Source organism: Mesoplodon densirostris, chromosome 15, assembly GCF_025265405.1.
Source record: "Mesoplodon densirostris isolate mMesDen1 chromosome 15, mMesDen1 primary haplotype, whole genome shotgun sequence".
Classification (NCBI taxonomy): Eukaryota; Metazoa; Chordata; class Mammalia; order Artiodactyla; family Ziphiidae; genus Mesoplodon; species Mesoplodon densirostris.
The window spans coordinates 74,836,154-74,854,773 of record NC_082675.1 but is presented as its reverse complement, the minus strand read 5'-3'; the positions used below and the strand labels follow the sequence as shown (position 1 = coordinate 74,854,773).

General features: G+C 42.1%; 1 protein-coding gene across 15 annotated transcripts in view; it reads right to left on the bottom strand.

The window, feature by feature from the left end:
* ZNF532 (zinc finger protein 532) overlaps nt 1–18,620 on the bottom strand; it is a 114,664-nt gene that overhangs the window by 34,607 nt on the left and 61,437 nt on the right. For all 15 annotated transcript variants that reach the window (XM_060118146.1, XM_060118151.1, XM_060118148.1 and 12 more), the window contains 2 exons: nt 9,780–9,961; nt 5,454–5,630 (listed from right to left, as the gene is read on the bottom strand). In XM_060118146.1, the coding sequence (XP_059974129.1) occupies nt 5,454–5,630; nt 9,780–9,961 (359 nt within the window). The remainder of the gene's footprint in view (nt 1–5,453; nt 5,631–9,779; nt 9,962–18,620) is intronic.

Genomic DNA, 18,620 nt, shown 5'->3' with positions numbered 1-18,620 from the left:
AATAAGAGCAATAATGTATGAATTTTTAAAAATTATGATGCGGACATATACCAATGACATAGAATGATCTTCATGCAAATTAAAAAACAGGTAACCAGACAGTATGTGGGGTATGACCACATTTGTTTAAAGGGTACAGAAAAGAAACAGATGGTATATAACTATCGTCATCTCTGCTGGATGGTAATTTTTTATTGTTTTGCTTGCTTATACTTCCTGATTTTTCTGTAATTAGCAGAATAGCCTCAAGAAAAGTACTAAGACTTACTAGCTAGGCTAAGTATTTTCTCAGGACTCTATTCTCACACTTTCAGAAATAACTCCTTCATGAAAAATGGCATGGCTTGTTTTATTCATGCTACATTCCTTCAGATTTTGTTTGTTTTGCTTTGTTGCCGTCTACTGAACTGCAAAGAAAGTATAAAACAGGACATAATCTATTTACTTCAGCATTTTTCTGAGGAACAGGTTTTTGGTGTAATACTAGAATACACCCTACAAACCACTAACAAATAACCAGGGGGAGGGACTTCCCTGGTGGTCCAGTGGTTAAGAATCCTCCTTCCAATGCAGGGGACGCAGGTTCAATCCCTGGTCCGGGAACTAAGATCCCACATGCCGCAGAGCAGCTAAGCCCTCACAATGCAATGAAGAGACCGCGTGCCGCAACAAAAGAACCCACATACCACAAGGAAGATCCCACGTGCCACAACTAAGACCTAATGCAGCCAAATAAAAAAATTTTTTTTTAAAATTTGCTATCCTTTAAAAAAAAAAAAAAACAGGGGGAAATGGTGACCTCACAGTGCAGAAATCTGGCCGCTGCCAACTGGACTAGATGATGGAGAGTAACATCCCTAGAAGGACAGGTGGGCGGTGAGCATCCTCGATGGGATTTGATGAGGAGATTCCTGCCAGAGTATGTATCCCGAGTCCAACTATGAGAAAGCGGGGCCGGGCCGGGAAGGAGGGTCATCCTCAGAACACAAGACCGGTATCCTCTGCTGGATGAGAGGGGGAAAGACTGAGCAACTGCTCCAGATGGAAGCATGCTGATGGGACAGGACAGTTAAATGCAAAATGTGCTCCTGGACTAGATTTTGTACCAGAAAGAAAGAAAAAAAAAAGACAATTATCTCAACAACTGGAGAAATTTTCATGGGATCTATGAACTGGTTGGTAATGTAATCCATGCTGGTTCCTGGTTGGGAGGCTAGATGGTGGTAATAATATACATGAGTGTCCTTTTGGGGAGGAGAGGCAGAACACACTCAAATATTTATGTCATCATGCCCCATTATTCCTAAATAGGAGAGAGGGAGAGATACAGAAAGAAGAAAATGAAAGGATGAAACAAATGTCAGAAATGCTAACAACTGGGGGATACAGGTGACGGGGACGCACGAGTTCTCCACGGTGTTCTTCCAACTTTTCTATAAGACAGAAACGATTAAAAAATTAAAAACTGGTGCTAATGTCAAAAAAGAAAAGTCCAAATAAGGGTACCACGAACTTCACAGACATAGTGATAGACCATGACCACAGAGCAGACTCTCCAACTATTGCTACAGTGCAGGAAAGAACCACAGGGAGACTGGCAGGCAGAGAAGAGGGAGGGCTTTTGTTCAAGACAAGGAGACCAGGACTTCCCTGGTGGCGCAGTGGTTAAGAATCTGCCTTCCGAGGCAGGGTACAAGGGTTCGAGCCCTGGTCCGGGAAGATCCCACATGCTGCGGGGCAACTAAGCCCGTGCGCCACAACTACTGAGCCTGCGCTCTAGAGCCCGCGAGCCACAACTGCTGAGCCCAACGCACCTAGAGCCTGTGCTCTGCAACAAGAGAAGCCACCGCAAGGAGAAGCCCGCTCACTACAACGAAGAGTAGCCCCCGCTCGACGCAACCAGAGGAAGCCCATGCGCAGCAACGAAGACCCAACGCAGCCAAAAATAAATAAATAAATTTATTTAAAAAAAAAAAAAGACAGGGAGACCAGTGCGCACAAAGGCGGAGTCTACACGGGCACAGCATGCTGGGGATAGTGTGGCTGGATGCAGGGGAGGTACTTTGAAAGCTGAACCTAAAAGTTTTTGACTTGACCCAACTGCAAGACTGAGTGAACGGCAGGATAACTGGACTAGAACAAAGGAGAGAGGCAGTGGCTGAAAAAACCCTGCAGGGGTGGGGAGGCAGGGGATGGAAGGCAGGGGAAGGGAAATAGGAGGTGGGAAGGAAAAAGTAGATCCAAAAGCCCACCCTCAGTCAGGACAGAGCGCTACCCTTGAAACAAATGTAAAAACACATGAGGAAAGGATTCTAAGCTCAGAACTGCTGCCAACCGCGCCTCCATCACCACTGAGTGAGTACAGCCAGGTACAAGGCACCGTCCGAGTAGGACACGTCCCCACACCTCCATTAGGTGAATCTGCACCACTGCCCCCTCACAGATGGGACACGGGCTCAGAGATTAGAGAATCTGCTTGATGCTGTGTAAATCCCAGGGCCGTGCTTTAAATTCAGCTTAGTCTGAATCAAAGTCCTCCACCACGCCGCTACTGTAGTTTTGTATTTTTTTATTTCTTAGGAACTTGCTCCAAAACTCCATCTCTTGGGACTTCCCTGGTGGCGCAGTGGTTAAGACTCTGCACTCCCAATGCAAGGGGCCCGGGTTGGATCCCTGGTCAGGAAACTAGATCCCATGTGCCACAACTAAGAGTTCACATGCCACAACTGAGGAGCCCGCATGCCACAACTAAGGAACCGGCGAGCCTGCCCGGCGCAACCAAATAAATAAATAAATAAATATTTTTTTTAAAAAAGGAAAGAAAGAAAAGAAAAGAAACTGAGACATAAAAAACTAAACAACTTGCCAGTAAATGGCAGAGCAAATAATCTGGATTCAGGGCCCATATTCAATCACATAGCAATCAGCTGAGCACTAATGATAGGAGACCCAGGAGTGTCATGGATGAGGGCACTCAGACTCTTTAAAAAAACAAAACGAAACAAAAAAAAAAGAACAATCCGTCTCATACAATTCTTCACTTTGAAGTCCTCATTGCTCTATTTATATACATTTAGAAGAGGCAAATAGAAGGAAGGGAAAAGCAGCCAAAGAAACGGCTGGTTAATCAGACGTCCAGGAAGACATAAAAACAGTCACAAGACTGTATCACCATAAAATCTAGTAGTGGACATTCAAAATGATCTTAAATTACCCAGAAAAGATTAAAGGGTGTTCAAAGTTCCCTTTGACACAGCAGGGAAACATGCCTGACCACACACTGGAAAACAAAGCACTGGAATGGTACCTGCACATAATAATCACTACATAAACGTCTGTGAAATAAAAATCTTATGTTGTGCTTTTCAAGTTGAGGTGCTGGGACTGCAGGTCTTCATGGGTATATTTTCAGACTTCCATATATTCTCTAAAGGAAATGGGAGGTGGGATTTTTAGATTGATCTTTAAAAATTAACATAAATAATCTGCATAATTTTGAGTCATTTGCATAAAACCACCTGTTAACCAAAGACTGCTGGGAGATTTCACGCCTGACGCTCTACTGGAGTGGGAGCTACTTATCTACGTGGGGCTGTAACTTTAGCAGAACAGAGGTCTAATGTCGAAGGAAAGCTTCTGGGTCAAATGCAGGCCAACCAGCTTCCAGCACGGCACAGGAACCCAGGCTTTATAGGAGTGTGCATAGGGAAAGGTGGGACCTGTAGCACAGGGTGACAATCACAGGGCCCGAGGAGCAGCACCTGCTACTGCAGTGAGGACCTGACTCATTACCCTGAATTAATGCTCTTAACTGTGTTCACTGGTCTGGGAGTTTTGTTGTATTTCACTTGTAAATTTGTTTTAGTTTTACAGTTTAAAACTCAATCGTTAATGCCTATCTTTGGGCTTGCACTTGTTAAAAAACCACTGTAGTAGAGAAAAGTTTTTAAGACAATACTGGAATGATTTTTTTCCTATACATTACTCAAATTTGAGGAATATTGTTTTAGTTTACTTTAATCGTTTGCTGTGCTGTATTCCCAGGTAACAACTCCTGTTCCAGATTTCATGCACATTCCAGTGAATCAAGTTTTATTTACTTGAATTAAAAAAACAAGTCAAAAACTATATTCGCCGGGGGGAAGGTGGGGGAAAGAGTAGGGGGTAGGGCAGACTATGCTAGTGTCCGAAAGGATGATGACCAGGAACACTGAAGGCTGTTTAACTGATGTTTCACTAATGTCTGTCTTTGGAGTCAAGACACCAAGTCGTATGTGGATCCCCTAATTTGTAATGTGTTTCATTTTGAAGATCTACAAAGATCAGAGTGAAAGTCCTATTAGAATAAAATTCCATTTTCTCATAGTTTTTTAGTAAACAGAGTCACTTCTATCGTGTTTAGCCAATGACATTTCCCCCAAACTAAATGTTACATTAAAGCCAGACATACATAATACGGCATATCCACATATCTTCCCCTAATACTTCCTTGATTATAGAGTTTTAGACAAAACGCACCAATAGGTTTGAGGAAGCAAATCTAGCCTCACATAATTATCAAATTCCACACTGCTGCAAACACCACAGGAAGAAAGTGAACATCAGGCCGGGCATCTGATCCAGGGCTGTGTGCACATCCAGGGACCGAGGAAGCAGGGAAGGAGCCGAGGCTACGGGCCCTCCGTGTGCCAGAGAGAGGGGCCACGTGCCGTGCATTTTAAAGACCTCACCCTGCTTTATCCTCACACAAACCCGGGGACAGAAGCATGACCCTCACTTTACAGGGGTCAGTGCCGGCCCAAGGTCACTCAGCTGGTGGGTGGCGGCAGGGTCCTGACCCCAGCGCCCTCACTGCCTCGTCTTTGCTAAGCTGGCCACCACTGCAGGCGGGCAGCCTGTAACTGCCTGCTGAAACACCACCTCAGGATTAAAGACTCAACGAGGCAAACGCTGACAAAATTAAGAGCGAGATCAAGCAAAAAATGAAATTTACTTTTTACTAATCAAGGATTTACATCGGCTATGAAGTTAAATGCAGGAACCAGTGTCTTAGGTTGACTTCACCTTATAAATGTTACTGTGAAAAGTGTACACTATAAGAAACTATGAAAATTGCAAGAGGACAGTTTTTTACAGTCTTCCAAGAACCTATTAAAATCATCTTAAGAAAAAGAACAAAATCATCTTCAGAAGAAGAACAAAAATGATAAACATTCACTTGTTTAGCAGAAACTGATGACAAGAGCATAAATAGTAAGTGACATTTTAGGACAAAGAGTTCCCCCTGGACAGTACTGAAAGGTTTAGGGAGTTATGAGCTATACTTCACAGAGCATCAAAATCTGCACAGTGGCATAATTTTTCATATCTTAAATTATATCCCACAGAACCACCACCTCTTCTAAATTACTAATAAAGGAGTGGGGTAAAAGTCGAAAGGCAGCATGACTTACTTTGGCTCTCCTATCTTGATGCCGGGATGCTGCGTGTAGGCATGAGAATGTGTACTTGGGGCAGACTTAAACGCCATTGGACAAATAGGACACTTGTAGAAGACTTCACAGTGAGAACCTTGAATGTGAGACTTCAGTGCGGCCACATCGGAGTACACAACATTGCAATGCACACATCTGTTAGAAAATAAACACACAGTCGTTAGCACGAGACTACTAAACATGTATAACTTAACTGTGTAAAACTGGGTAAAATGAACAAATAGCCCTTTAAGGTTCTTAATGGCTTTTTTAAGCGTGTGGGGTTTTTTCTGTTTATAACAGATCAAATTATTTTTATATATTTGAGAAGGAAGATCATGAAGAAGAAAAATCAAACTCCAATGGACTATTTTTTGAGCATCTTTCAAGTTTCTAAGAATGAACATCCAGACTCCAGGCTGTGGTGAGACCAATGGACCATGGGGCCATGTCAAGGCCAGCAGCACAGCAAGACCCTACGACTGCTGGCTTTGAGAGGACCCCCACACGCTGGATTCTGAGGTCCCCACCAGCCCCAATACCCAACGGAAGAAATCTCTGCTATCTAATCCTATATGCCATCGACAGAGGGACCCAGAGGAAGGAATGAGTGCTGGCTCCAAAGCCACAGCCACTGTGTCCTGACCACACGGAGGCACAGAGAAGGTCAACCACCTAGTGTGTTTGTCTCCTGGAAATTCAATGTAAGTACACTTACATTTGTTTAACAAATGACGTGAAAGATAAACCGTCTGAAAAACCAACCTCCCTATGTAAACTGCCTCTCTATCTAACCTCTTCTTGAATTTCTAATAGTTTGATGATTAGCTCACTCTTCACTCAAATCTAGTCCTACAGAAACAAACTTTAGAACTTGGAGACATTTCTCCCCGGCCTCACCTTTCTCACGCAAGGACGCCCAGCACCACTTACAGTCCACCCGTCTATCACCTAGTCTTCCTCCTTTGTTCACACCTGAAAATTATTTGAGAGTGGTCTCTCTGTCGACCCTCGAGGGTCTGCAGGGGTAGACCTTTCACACACCCAGCCGACGTGTCCTGGGTGTGAATGTGAGAGCTGACCTGGGGGAGGAAGACTGCAGTTGGGGCTGCCTTCCAGGGGCAGCGCTCAATGGCGTTAACACCTAAGACACTTCTGTACTTAGAACCTCCCTCCAAGTTCAAGGAGCAGCTTCCGAAGCCATACAGGAGTGACACACTCTAAATTCCACGTGCTCTATAAAGCCTGCCATGTTAAGCTTTGCGGGCATTTCATAAAGACCATAATTAATGCCTTAGCATTTTAAATGACTTCAGGCATCACGTTCAGCAGCATATACATTAAAAGCACTGAATTTAGGAGAAGAAATACAGAAAGCTCCTCTGTCCTGTCTACTTGACCTACTGTTTCGGGCAATAAAGCCACCCGAGCACACTGAAACAATTTTGAGTTAACTAGAGCTTGGGTTTTCTTGAACAGGTTACTGATCCTCTCTGGGCTGGTTTCTCATTTGTTAAATGAGAAGAGTTGGGATAGATAATTTTTTAGTCCTTCCCAACCCCAGAAGCCAGTAATTCCTATGAAAGAGGATGATTACACAAAACAAAAATAGATGGGCTACTAACTATTAAACAAAAGAATCTGCTACATCGTGAATCATAAAGTATTTTCCCCATCAAGAGTACAAAGGTGTATTCAAAGGGCAAAACACCAAGGAAGGGCTGTTTCTCTGAAGTCGCCTGGAGAGGAAGATTTAATCTCTAAGAAAACAAGCAAGAGGTTAGAGAACCTACAGCTGATAAAGGAGGTGGCTAAGGCTTGGTCCGAAGAGCCTCATGGAGGCTGAGGGAAAGCCCCCCTCCCCTTAACGTGAGGAAAGAAAGGAGAAAACTTTAAAAGAACTTGAAAGAAAGTTGTAAAATATCTGCCTACAAGTGGAAGAAAAGAGGCCAATACGGAACGCAAATAAAATAGAAAAATAGAAGGAGAATTTGAAGGGTTCATACAGCATCCTAATGCTACTAAAAATCCAGTCTATTAATAAATATTTAATATAGCTGAAGCCCTGTGTGTTCTGGGTACCAATTAAGTTTCTCTTCATTAAAAAAAAATTTTACAGTATACAATCCTGTAATTCCCCTTCCTAGATGCAGATCTAGTGGATCAAGAAGCAGAAAAATTCAGAGAAATAAATGACTTTTACCAAGCCAACCAGAAGCTAGAAATGACCCCCTCAATATCTGGGAGATGCAGTATATGATCAGAAAGAGAGTAAACAAGGCGCCAAACCAAGAAGACACAAAGTCAGGCTAGGAGCCATGCTAGAGATGCTCCTCCGGCTAAAAATGAAATTAAAAAGTTTTTTAATTGGAAAAACTATAAAGCCAAAAAAGGAGGGGAAAATGTACAAGGTCAAGGGGCTGCTAAACCCCAGACAAGTAGCAGACTGGACCATTATTTGAAACAACAGGAAAAAAACTCAGGTCAAATTCTGTTCTATTACCTAAAGAGGTAAACATGAACTAAACTTCAGAACGTACAAACATAGTGTTTTTTATAGCTCTTGTAACCCTCAAATGGCAAGAAAAAAAAGTCTATACTAAACAAAGAAATTTTAGTAAAAATTCAAAGTGCCAAATTTAAGCAACTCTGTGAATGAGGGGGAAAAAAAAAAAAGAAAAGAAAAGCAAGGGATGGTCTTTTCCAAGTTGAGTTAATTACTTTTAGCTTGCCGGCAGAGCTTTTGTTTTAATTTAGAAAAGATACCAGGAACAGCTGGCATTACAGGAGTCTGACTTCCTTTATTCATTCCAACTTAAGTTTACTTTCATTATATTAGAAAAATCAACTACAAATATCTGAGGAAATTGGCATCCGTTAAAAGAACTGCACTTGTAGTTTTATATTAAATAAAGAATCCAGTAATAAGAGTTTCAAAACATGGGATAAGAACCAAAGTATCACTGTGTAGGAATTCTGTGGAGTCAAGGGCACCTTCCAAGTGGACCGTTCCTCTTAAGCACTTAGCATGCTTTCGGATTATCCTGTTTTACTCTAGAACATGCCCACAGAGATGGAGGCAAACATCACAGCAATGTTACAGACAGGGCACCAAGGCACAAAGAACACATGAATTACCACACAACGAGGAGCATAACGGGTACAAAAACCCTGGTTTCTACATTTCCAAACCAAAGGCTTTCTACTAGGGTGGTTGCCATCCATTAAACATCTGTGCATCACAGGTTTGGAGGCATGAGATAAAAATGTGAAATAAGTCTTAGTGTTAGAAAAATGGACTGAACCACCTAGAAACTGGTGATGCCATAACGTAAATTTAACTGAAATAAAACTTCTAAATCATACCGACTGGCCTTCATTTTTATAAAACATCGTATCTGTATCACAACTAAAAGAAAAAAATCTTTGTATATTAACAGTCTAACATTAACAATACCAGGTGAACGAATGTTCAAGTTTAAGATAAATACACAATACAGTAATACCTCTATTAACAAAGACACTGTATATCAATGACGTGTGTTCTTGGTGGACCTTCACTGGGTCAAAATGTACAGGAATAAAATGTTTCTAAAAGGTACGGGAATGCATTTCAGAAGGTCACAGAGTGGAGGATCAAGTTCAAATGCATCATCACTCAATACTAAACTAACATTAGCCTTGTCAGATGTTGTAAAAGACACATGTGAGAATATTAGGGGGCAGTGAAAGGGGTCACGGTTAAGATGTGCACAGATGAGGGAGAAGCCTGGACTCAGGTAATGGAGAAGAAGGAATAAAGGAGGGTGATCTGGGCTGGAAGGCTCTTCCACAACGAGCGCTGGTAGGAAAGGACACACACCCAATCCTTTAACAAGACAAGATAAAAGTAAGGGACCATCCACACCCTTTCTGTTTTGATGAGAGCAAGTATTCAGAGGTACAGAAATGCACTGCATTCTTGCAGGGCTTAAAATGCAGACAGCATGACAACAGAAGTATGCTAGAAAGGGTGCAGAAAGTATAAAGGCTCTAACAGTCCGTCAAAGCCAAACCTTACCACCTGCACACTTTTGCTTGGAAGGATGGGCCCCATTGACCCTCGGCTTCGTGTGGACCAGAGTCAGTACCACATTACAGGATTCACACAGATCAACTCGACTACAAATGAGCCAGCTTCCCAGAGGGTCTGTTAATCGAGGTATCACTGTATGACCCTGAAAACGATGTGCACAGACCACTCCGAACCCTGTGCCCTCACCCGTGAATAAGCTTTATTTGCACGGAAATGAAGGATATACTGACCGAAAACCAACTCTCCGCGTGTAGTGTAGACAGTTCTTGGTGACGTGGGTCTGGAAGTGCACCGACCTGCAGATGGCCCCGCACTCGGGGCAGGTGTAGGGAGATTTGTGCTGGTGGATTCTCTGATGAGATGCGTAACTGCACTGGTTAGGAAGCAGCATCTGGCAGACAGTGCAAGTCTTCTAAATAAACCAAAGGGGGAAACAGGGTTGGTCCTACGAAGTATTTTCTAATATGCAGAGAAGCCTGGTTAAACCTCAAAATAAGTATACAGCGGTCAGTTCAAATACTACGATAATTGATTTCCGAAGAAAAAGCAAACTTACAAGTTAAATGGTCAATGTAAAATGTCCCTGTAAAATACAAACAATATGTACTATGTAGTCATGCTCATCCCAAGGTACGAGGTAAAGAGACTGTTGGCATTAGGTAGACTTCCAATTTTGTTACTTTTACATTTTTTTTTTTTTTAGTGTGAAGAGGTATCCTTATAAAGTATGTTAGTAAATCTACTTTAATGTATAATTAACTTTACAACACAAGTTTATGGGCATCTATCTTGACAGTAGAGTTCCCACAACTCAAAAAAGTTTCTTCAAAATGATAAAAATTAATTAGTGGTTAATTCAGCTTTCTTTCTTTTTTTTAAATTTTTTTTCACTTCAGTTATTTGAGATCTGAAATACAGGAATGCAAAAAGAATGGCCGCAGCAATCAGTTGTTCTTTTTTGCACATGAACTGGTTTCTTAAGTGGATGAACTGACCATTATGATTTATGATTAAAACCAATGAACCAAGTTTAGATACATAAATTCAGATATTAAACTGAAACTTCATAGAGCTTAAAATCTAATCACATATAAACTAAAACAGACTGAAATCCTCTTTGGAAAGGGCTCTACACCATTAACTAACCAGGAAAAACTGAAACACGCTACATATTTTTCATCCCCTTAGATATAAGCGCTAAACATGGCATCTTTTTAAAACACAAAAAAACTCAAAGTAAATATAAATAGAGAACTCAATTACTTCCATTCCAAAAATAAACCTAACATAGCAGAAGATAAAATGTGTCTGAATACTATCTGGACATTCGTGCAACAAGTATCTACTACTACCTTGTAAAATGTGTAATTTTTATTAAAGTCAGTTAAAGAAAGCCTCAAAATATAGACTCCAGCTAAAATTGAAACAATCTTTTGTACTGACAACAAATTAAGACATTTTCAAAAGACTTTTTCTTTCAGCTATTGCATCAAACAAATTAAGGTTTAAACTTCTGAGGAACCTAAACTAAGAAAAATCAGAAACTCACTTGAAAACTCTTTCTTGGTTCTCTCCTGAAAGGACTAAAATACAAATTTTATCCCATAAAATGTTTATTGCAGTCACAAAATAAGAACATTACAGGCAGCTATGATGAGGTTAAGCAGCATTTAAAAATAGCATTCCTTTTCGAATAACACATATTCCAAAGGTTAAAACAAGCCACAGCAATGAAAACCAATCAACAGATGCATTAATTATAAGATCCTGGTGACATCTACATTATCACAGGTAGTCTGTTTCTTTGAACGAAGGTCTTCTATTCGCTTTTACCACACCGTCATTCATCCCAGGCAGTGAATGATAATGTCTGAATTTCCACAGACATCTCGGAATGTCTTGCACTTACTTAGGAATAAAACCAGTGTTTTCTACACTCAAGTCAAAACATTTTATGTTTATCATATGTATTGAGCCCATTCCACTCTAAGCCAAGTGGTGAACTAGGTCCTTTAAACAGATAAACTTCGATACATCACCTCATCTGATTCTCATAATAGCCTATGAAGTGGATAATATTATCTCCAGTTTACAGATGAGGAAATGAGGTTTAGAGAAGTTAAGAAACCTGCCAAGGCCTCACAGCCATGAGGTGGAAGAACCGGGATTTGAACTGGGCTCTGAATAATTAATTCCAAGGCCAAGGGAGGAGTAGGGTGGGGGTCACAAGGAATAAACAAGCAAAAATACGCGCCCCCCCCCTCCACCGCCAGGCAAATGCATGTGAAAGGCAGAGGACCGCTGTCAGCGTTACAGGCCACCCCCCACCCACCTCTGCAGCTTCTCCTTCTCAGGGAGTGATGTGGTTCTACCACTTTTATTATATGGAGACATAACAACAAGAATAAAACAGGAGATCTAGAAAGGAGACAAAGTATGTGCTCCCTAAAATCTGAAGAGAAGTTTCACATGATCTCTCATCAAGACATGTTAACAAACACCCTTCACGACACACATAAAATTCACAATGAATTACTTAAACACGCTCCCCTACGGGATGCCTGTATGTTTGTAACACGCGTAACTATAAAAATAGTTATGGACCGGTTGGTGGGTGAAAGGGCTCTGTTACTAGCAGGTCAACTAAAATAAGTATCAAAATTATTCAAGAAGAGGTTTTGCTAATTAAAGTGCTCTTTACGCTAGAAACGTCTGACTGCAAAGACTATGAAAAATGCTTTAGAGTAACAAGGTCACCTAATTACCAACCTTTCAAGAGCGACCTCTCTCGCACCAGTCCTTGGAGAGGGGACGCCTTCCCATCACGCTGCACTGTGCAGCGGGGCACTCCTTGTGGCCCCAGGGCTCGGTGAGGGCAGGCGGCAGCCTCTGGCCTCCCTGTCCCCTCCACCACTGATGAGCCACAGGAGTCTGCGCTCAGCCACTTCCATGGGCTGAGGCTCCTCACCCACTGTAGGTACAGAAAGAAGGAGAGGCGAGGGTGGGAGCTAGAGTGGGCTACAGCCCCAGGTCACAGTGTTCCCATATGGCTGAAACGGGAGAATTCAGTCCCTGGGAAGTCACATCAGATTAAGCTCTGCTCTTTAGTTCGCACACACGGGTGCGTATGCATTTGTGCGCATCCTCTGTGCTGACTCCCACGTTTCCGTTTACCTGTTCCCACTCCATTCCATCTTGAGAACAAGCAAGCTGTCTGGACTGCAGACGTTCTCTTCCTGGATACTTGTGTGCTGGCAATAGTTTTAGGGTTTACCTAATTGTTCTCCCTCCGGTTTTATCCACCGCCCCCGTTTCAGATAACGTGTCCTCTCTGCTTCCTGAGACAACGGTGACGGATCTTCACAGCCCAGAGGAGCAGATGCCATTAGCTTCTCTGGGATACTGGGAATTCACGGTAAGGACACACGTTCTCTGGATTCGGGGAAATGCATTTGAGGATGGGGGCAGGCCAGGATTTCTCTGTGGTCTACAAGAATCTGACTGTCCTTTTTTTGTTACTTTAAATCAAAGAAGCAAAAATGTATTAACTCTCTACTATACAAGTTGAGGCTACTTTCGACAGGATAAAGCAGTTTAACATGACAGTACCTGCCTTCTGAACAGAAAACAGTATAATAAAATGCACTTAAATGGTCTCACGTGTCTTTTGACAGTTTACTTATGTCATCTGAAAATGGAAAACGTTTGCAGTACTTAGGTAATAAGCGGCTAACTTCTAGTCTGGGGCAGACTCATTTGCTCAGAGAACTGCTACTTTTTAAAGTAAAATATTATTTTTCAATACTCAGGTAACATGCGAGAGCTGAAAATAAAGCTGAAAAGTAATCACACTCATAGTTGACAGCTACCTGTATTGCACCCTTCTCTGCCCAATCCTGGCACAGAAAGTGAAGGCTAGGCCTCCAACACAGGCTGTGAGGAAGGGGGAACGGGGTACACTGGGGCTCTGGTAAGGATTCAGATAGCCCTAGGGCTCAGCACCCTCTTTGTATACAGGAGGAATTATCTGAGTAACAAGGAAAATAATTCTGTGTGTTTCAACTCATGTTTTAGGGAGAAAAGTAGCAAGGGAAAAGATGAGGAAGGCTAGGGAAATGTGAGTAAATATAGCATCTACTTATGCTTAAATGTCAAACAGACCAAAAGCCTGCGACAGCATGAAACCCACTGATCCAGAGGTCAAAACACTGTCAACTTAACAGTCAGCCCAGATGCTAAGTACACTGCTTCTGCCTCATTAACAGCAGTTTTGTAATTTTCCATCTACAGTATAATTACCAAATAATAATAATAATAATAAAAGTATACCAGTTTGTTTCCTGGCTCTCACTTTCACCCAATTTCACAACGAGAACACAGACAAAGCACTGCATTTCAGATCTCAGTTAAATGGAAGTAACACAAAGCAAGCATTATAGCAGAAATAACTGTATATACCATTGTTCCCAATGCTAGCTGTTGGTGCTGGTTTTGTCCTCAAATCATTCTGCACTAAAAATCCCTAATAAAAGTTGACAGTGAAATGAGCAAATTCGCAGAAAGCAGTATGGTCCACCCATATAATCCACTCAGATGACAATCCCTCAAGAAGACAGATAAATTAAGAGTTGATAACATTAAAATATCAACTGGGACAGGACTAGCCTGACCGAAATTAATAGTAAATATTCCGGAGAGCAGGGCCAAAAACCAAGCTAATAATGGTATTTGGGGTGGGTGCGGGACCTGAGGCGGCCCCATGGCCTCCAGAAGCAGCTGCTGGAGCAGAATACGTCTAGAAATGAGACCTGGGGGAGGCTGCTCGGGATAATTTAATACACCTGGTATGTTCTAGTAATGATGCCCATAAACTCCCTGAACCTAAACTGAATCAGCAACCCCCCAAAATAAGGACCGTTGCAGATAAGTCACCTTCACCTGCACCCTTGAAGGTAATCTGAATGTAACCCCAGGGTCCATTCTCAGAAGACTCCTATGGTCCCTGCAACGGTAAAGTTCTATGGTTCTACATCTTAGGTTACCAGCATCACAAACTGGAAAGAGTAACTAGCAATAAAGAAATCGTGCCTCAGGTTCTGAGCTGGCCACTGATTGGGCATTTGTCTCTTCCACTGTCAAATAAAAGAGATGAGCAAAGGACCTATGACATCCTCTGATTCTACGGCTGATACAGATTCTACGGGAAGAAAACTGATTTTACCAATTCGGAGGTTATAATACACACTTCCAGTCTGTACTTGGCTAAGTTTAGTTGTGGTTTTACCAAGAGGTGAAGCAACATTCTAATAAGTTTAATTTTCAATTATTAAAACTACGGTTGTCAGCTCTTAACTACTTCATGGAGAGGAGGGAATCTTCTCTAGCCCCTCCACCCACTCCTTTTCTCAGCGTGCCCCAAGGCAGGAATTATTAATGGGATAGGGTGGAATATACACCGCAAACCAGGGCAGTTTTACCGGTGTTAGAAGTCGATGTCCATGTGCTCCGTTTTTATTGTACCGCTTGGTTCAGTGCGGCTGGGAAGGGCATGATCCACCCGATGCTCCATCGCACCCCCCACTCCTCGGCAGGGTAAGCAGATGCAGGCAGGGCAGACTAACCTGGGCCCGAGCACGCCTGGGGTCCTGGCTTGGATTCAGGCTCGGGGGATGCAGGGTGAAGAGGGCTTCCCGCTAAACCACAGATTCCCACCCAGCTCTCCACAGAGACCTGCATGGGGGTTTGCTGAGCACAGGGCCAGCTAATGATAAAGCAGCACTCTGAGTCTCTGAGTCAATCATTACCTTGTATAGACTGTCCACAGAATATCTTTAAGAGAAGGAGTAACTGACAAGGCAGAATTCAGCAAATGTCACCAAAACCTTACTTTATCCCATGACATGTTGGCAAAACCTCCAGAGCCTGAACACGTATGTACGGTGTGACGGTGAGAGGAGGTATTGCACAGACAGCCACAGCTGGTGTCAAAAGAAAAAGAAATCCTTTACCAGGTTCAAACAAGCACCCCTGGACCAACCTGGAAAAGGATGCTTTCAAACCATAAACGGGTAAAAATATAAATGGGGAGAAAATGAAAGATAAAAAGAGAAGGGAGATGGTGCCTGCACTAAACCAAGAAGTCATTCTCAAGAGAAAGGCTGAGGTCTTAAGAGGCTCGGTTCAACACATATGAAAGGGAGAAGAAGAGATGCTCACTCCTGACAGCTGTCACAGACAGGCCAAGATAGAGGTGACCTCACTGAGCAGGGGACATGCCTCAGGCTCAAAGAGGAGAGGAGTCCGGAGTCAAGTGGAATGCTGTCCTCCCAGGAAGCCTGACCCCAAAAAGCGACTGAGAATCACAGGCCGGAGGCCTCAGGCAGAGCCCAATGATGTAACTACACACTCTCTCCTGGAAGACAAAACAGCTGTATTTGAAAAAATAGAGTGAAACTTCCACGTCCAGGGAAATGGAATAGAAGTACCTCTCTGTATTCCTTCCACTAAGTACAACTAATACTCCTGGGCATTACATACACAACAAACATAATGAGACTCTGAGAGGCAGAGAGAAGGCAGGATGGCTAGGCACCTCAGGTCCCTAGTGATGACTTCTCTGGGGTTCTTTTTGCCTCACGGATCCCAGATTTGGAGCTGAGGAAACGGGGAACCCAGAAACGCCAATGGGCACAGACAAAAAAATCCCCAGCAAAAGCCTGCTATCTCTAGCCAAAGGATCCGGAAAGGGGAAACCTAGCAAAAGACACAATTACTGCTGTACTCCAGCCAGACACCCCAGGAAGCACTGTGGCCTCACCCATAGCACGCCAAGTCCAGGTGGAGCCCAGACCTCCGCTCCTGAGGCTGTAATAAGGTGTCCTAATACCCTCACCCAGATGGTATCAGAGAAGGCACCAGGGAAGTGGGAGTTTCATCCCTACCAAGTGATAATGAGTCCCTCCACCAGCCCAGAGGGTGTTTAACAAAAAATCCCAAAAAAGAAATCTCCAGGCCCAGATGGTTTCACTGAAGAATTCTATCAAATATTTAAAGAAAATCTAACACCAATTATAAGTCCCTTCCTATATGAATACAGATGCAAAATACTAACAAAATATTAGCAAATATAATTCACAATATGTAAAAAGAATTACACACCTTGATCAAGTGGGATTCATCCCAGAGATGCAAGGCTGGTTCAATATCTGAAAAATAATCAATATAATCTTTCCCCCCCCAAATACCCTAAATCCAATAACAAGTTTAACAAAGACAAGGGATACATGATAAATACACAAAAATTGTGTTTCCATATATTAGCAACGAACATGTGAACACTGAAAAATATAATTACCATTTACACTTGCCCACATGGAAGGGGGAGGGCAGGGGGGAGGGGGAGCACCAACAAAACATGTAAAGAAGGAAAGCTAGCAAACAAAACATGTATAAGACTTGTATGATAAAAACTACAAAATGATAAATCAGGAACAGATGTATATGTATGACTGATTCACTTTGTTATAAAGCAGAAACTAATTTAAAAAAAAGATAAATCAAAGAAGATCTAAATAAATGGACAGACATTCTTTGTTCATGGACTGAAAGACTCAACATAATAAAGAAAAGAGTTCTCCCCAAACTGATATACAGGTTTAACATAATTCCTATCAAAATCCCAACAAGAATTTTTTTGTAGATATAGACAAGACTATTCTAAAATATATATGGAAAGGCAAAATCACCAGAAGAGCTAAAAAACGATTTTGAGAGGAAAGAATAAAGTTGGAGGAGTCAGTCCACCAGAGTCCCAGAAATGGCTCCACAAATATGCCAGCTGATGTCTGACAAACTGCAAAGGCCATTCAATGGAGGAAAGACAGCCTTCTTGACAAGTGGTACTGGAGAAAAAGGACATGCATGGGGAAAAAGAAATCTCCATCAAAGTCTCACACCTTATACAAAAACTAACCCAAAACGGATCACAGACTTAAACGTAAATCATAAAACTAAAATTTTTTTAGAAAAAAAACATAAAAGAAGGTTCTCAGGATCTACAGCAAAGCGTTCTTAGACCTGACACCAAAAGCACAAGCCGTAACAGAGAAAATGGATCAACGGGATGTCATCAACATTAAAGACGTTTATTCTGCCAAAGCCTAAGAAGACGAAAAGACAAGCCACGGACTGGGAGAGAAGACTTGCAACCACATACCGACAGAGGACCAGTATCTAAAATACATCAAGAACTCTTAACACTCAACAGTAAAAACAAACACAAAAACTAATTAGAAAATGGACAAAAGAAGAGACATTTCACCAGAAAGGATATGCAGATGGCAAATAAACACAAAAAGATATTCAACATTATTAGCTACGGAGGAAACACAAATTAAAACCACAAGATATCACTACACACCTATGCAGATGGCTAAAATACAAAATGATGCCAGCACCAAATGTCGGTGAGGATGTGGAGAAACTAGATCACTCATACATTGCTCCTGAGATTTAAAATTGTACAACCGCTGTGGAAAAGAATTTCTTAAGAATATAAATATGCAACTACCATACAACCCAGCACACAAAAGGATTTATCCCTGAGAAAGGAAAACTTACGTTCCCACAAAAACCTGCAGACAAATGTTTGTGGCAGCTTTATTCATAATAGCCCCAAACTGGGAACAAACTAGTGATACATCCAACAGCCTGGATGAATCTCCAGGGAATTACGCTGAGTGGAAAAAAAGCCAGTCTCAAAGGCTACATACTCCATTTATATATATATATATATGACTCCATTTATATAACATTCCTGAAATGACAAGATTATAGAAAGGAGAAGAGATTAGTGGCTCCTAGGGGTTAAGAGGGATGCAGGGGTGGGAGGGAGGAGACTGGGGCTCTAAAAAGGCAATATGAGGGATCCCTATGGTCGTGGAAAGGCTCTACGTATCGTAGCATCAGTGCCAACAGCCTGGATATGATACTGTTTAATAGTTTTGCAAGACGTTACCACTGGGGGAAACTGCGTAAAGGGTACACAGGCTCCCTCTGTATTATTTCTTACC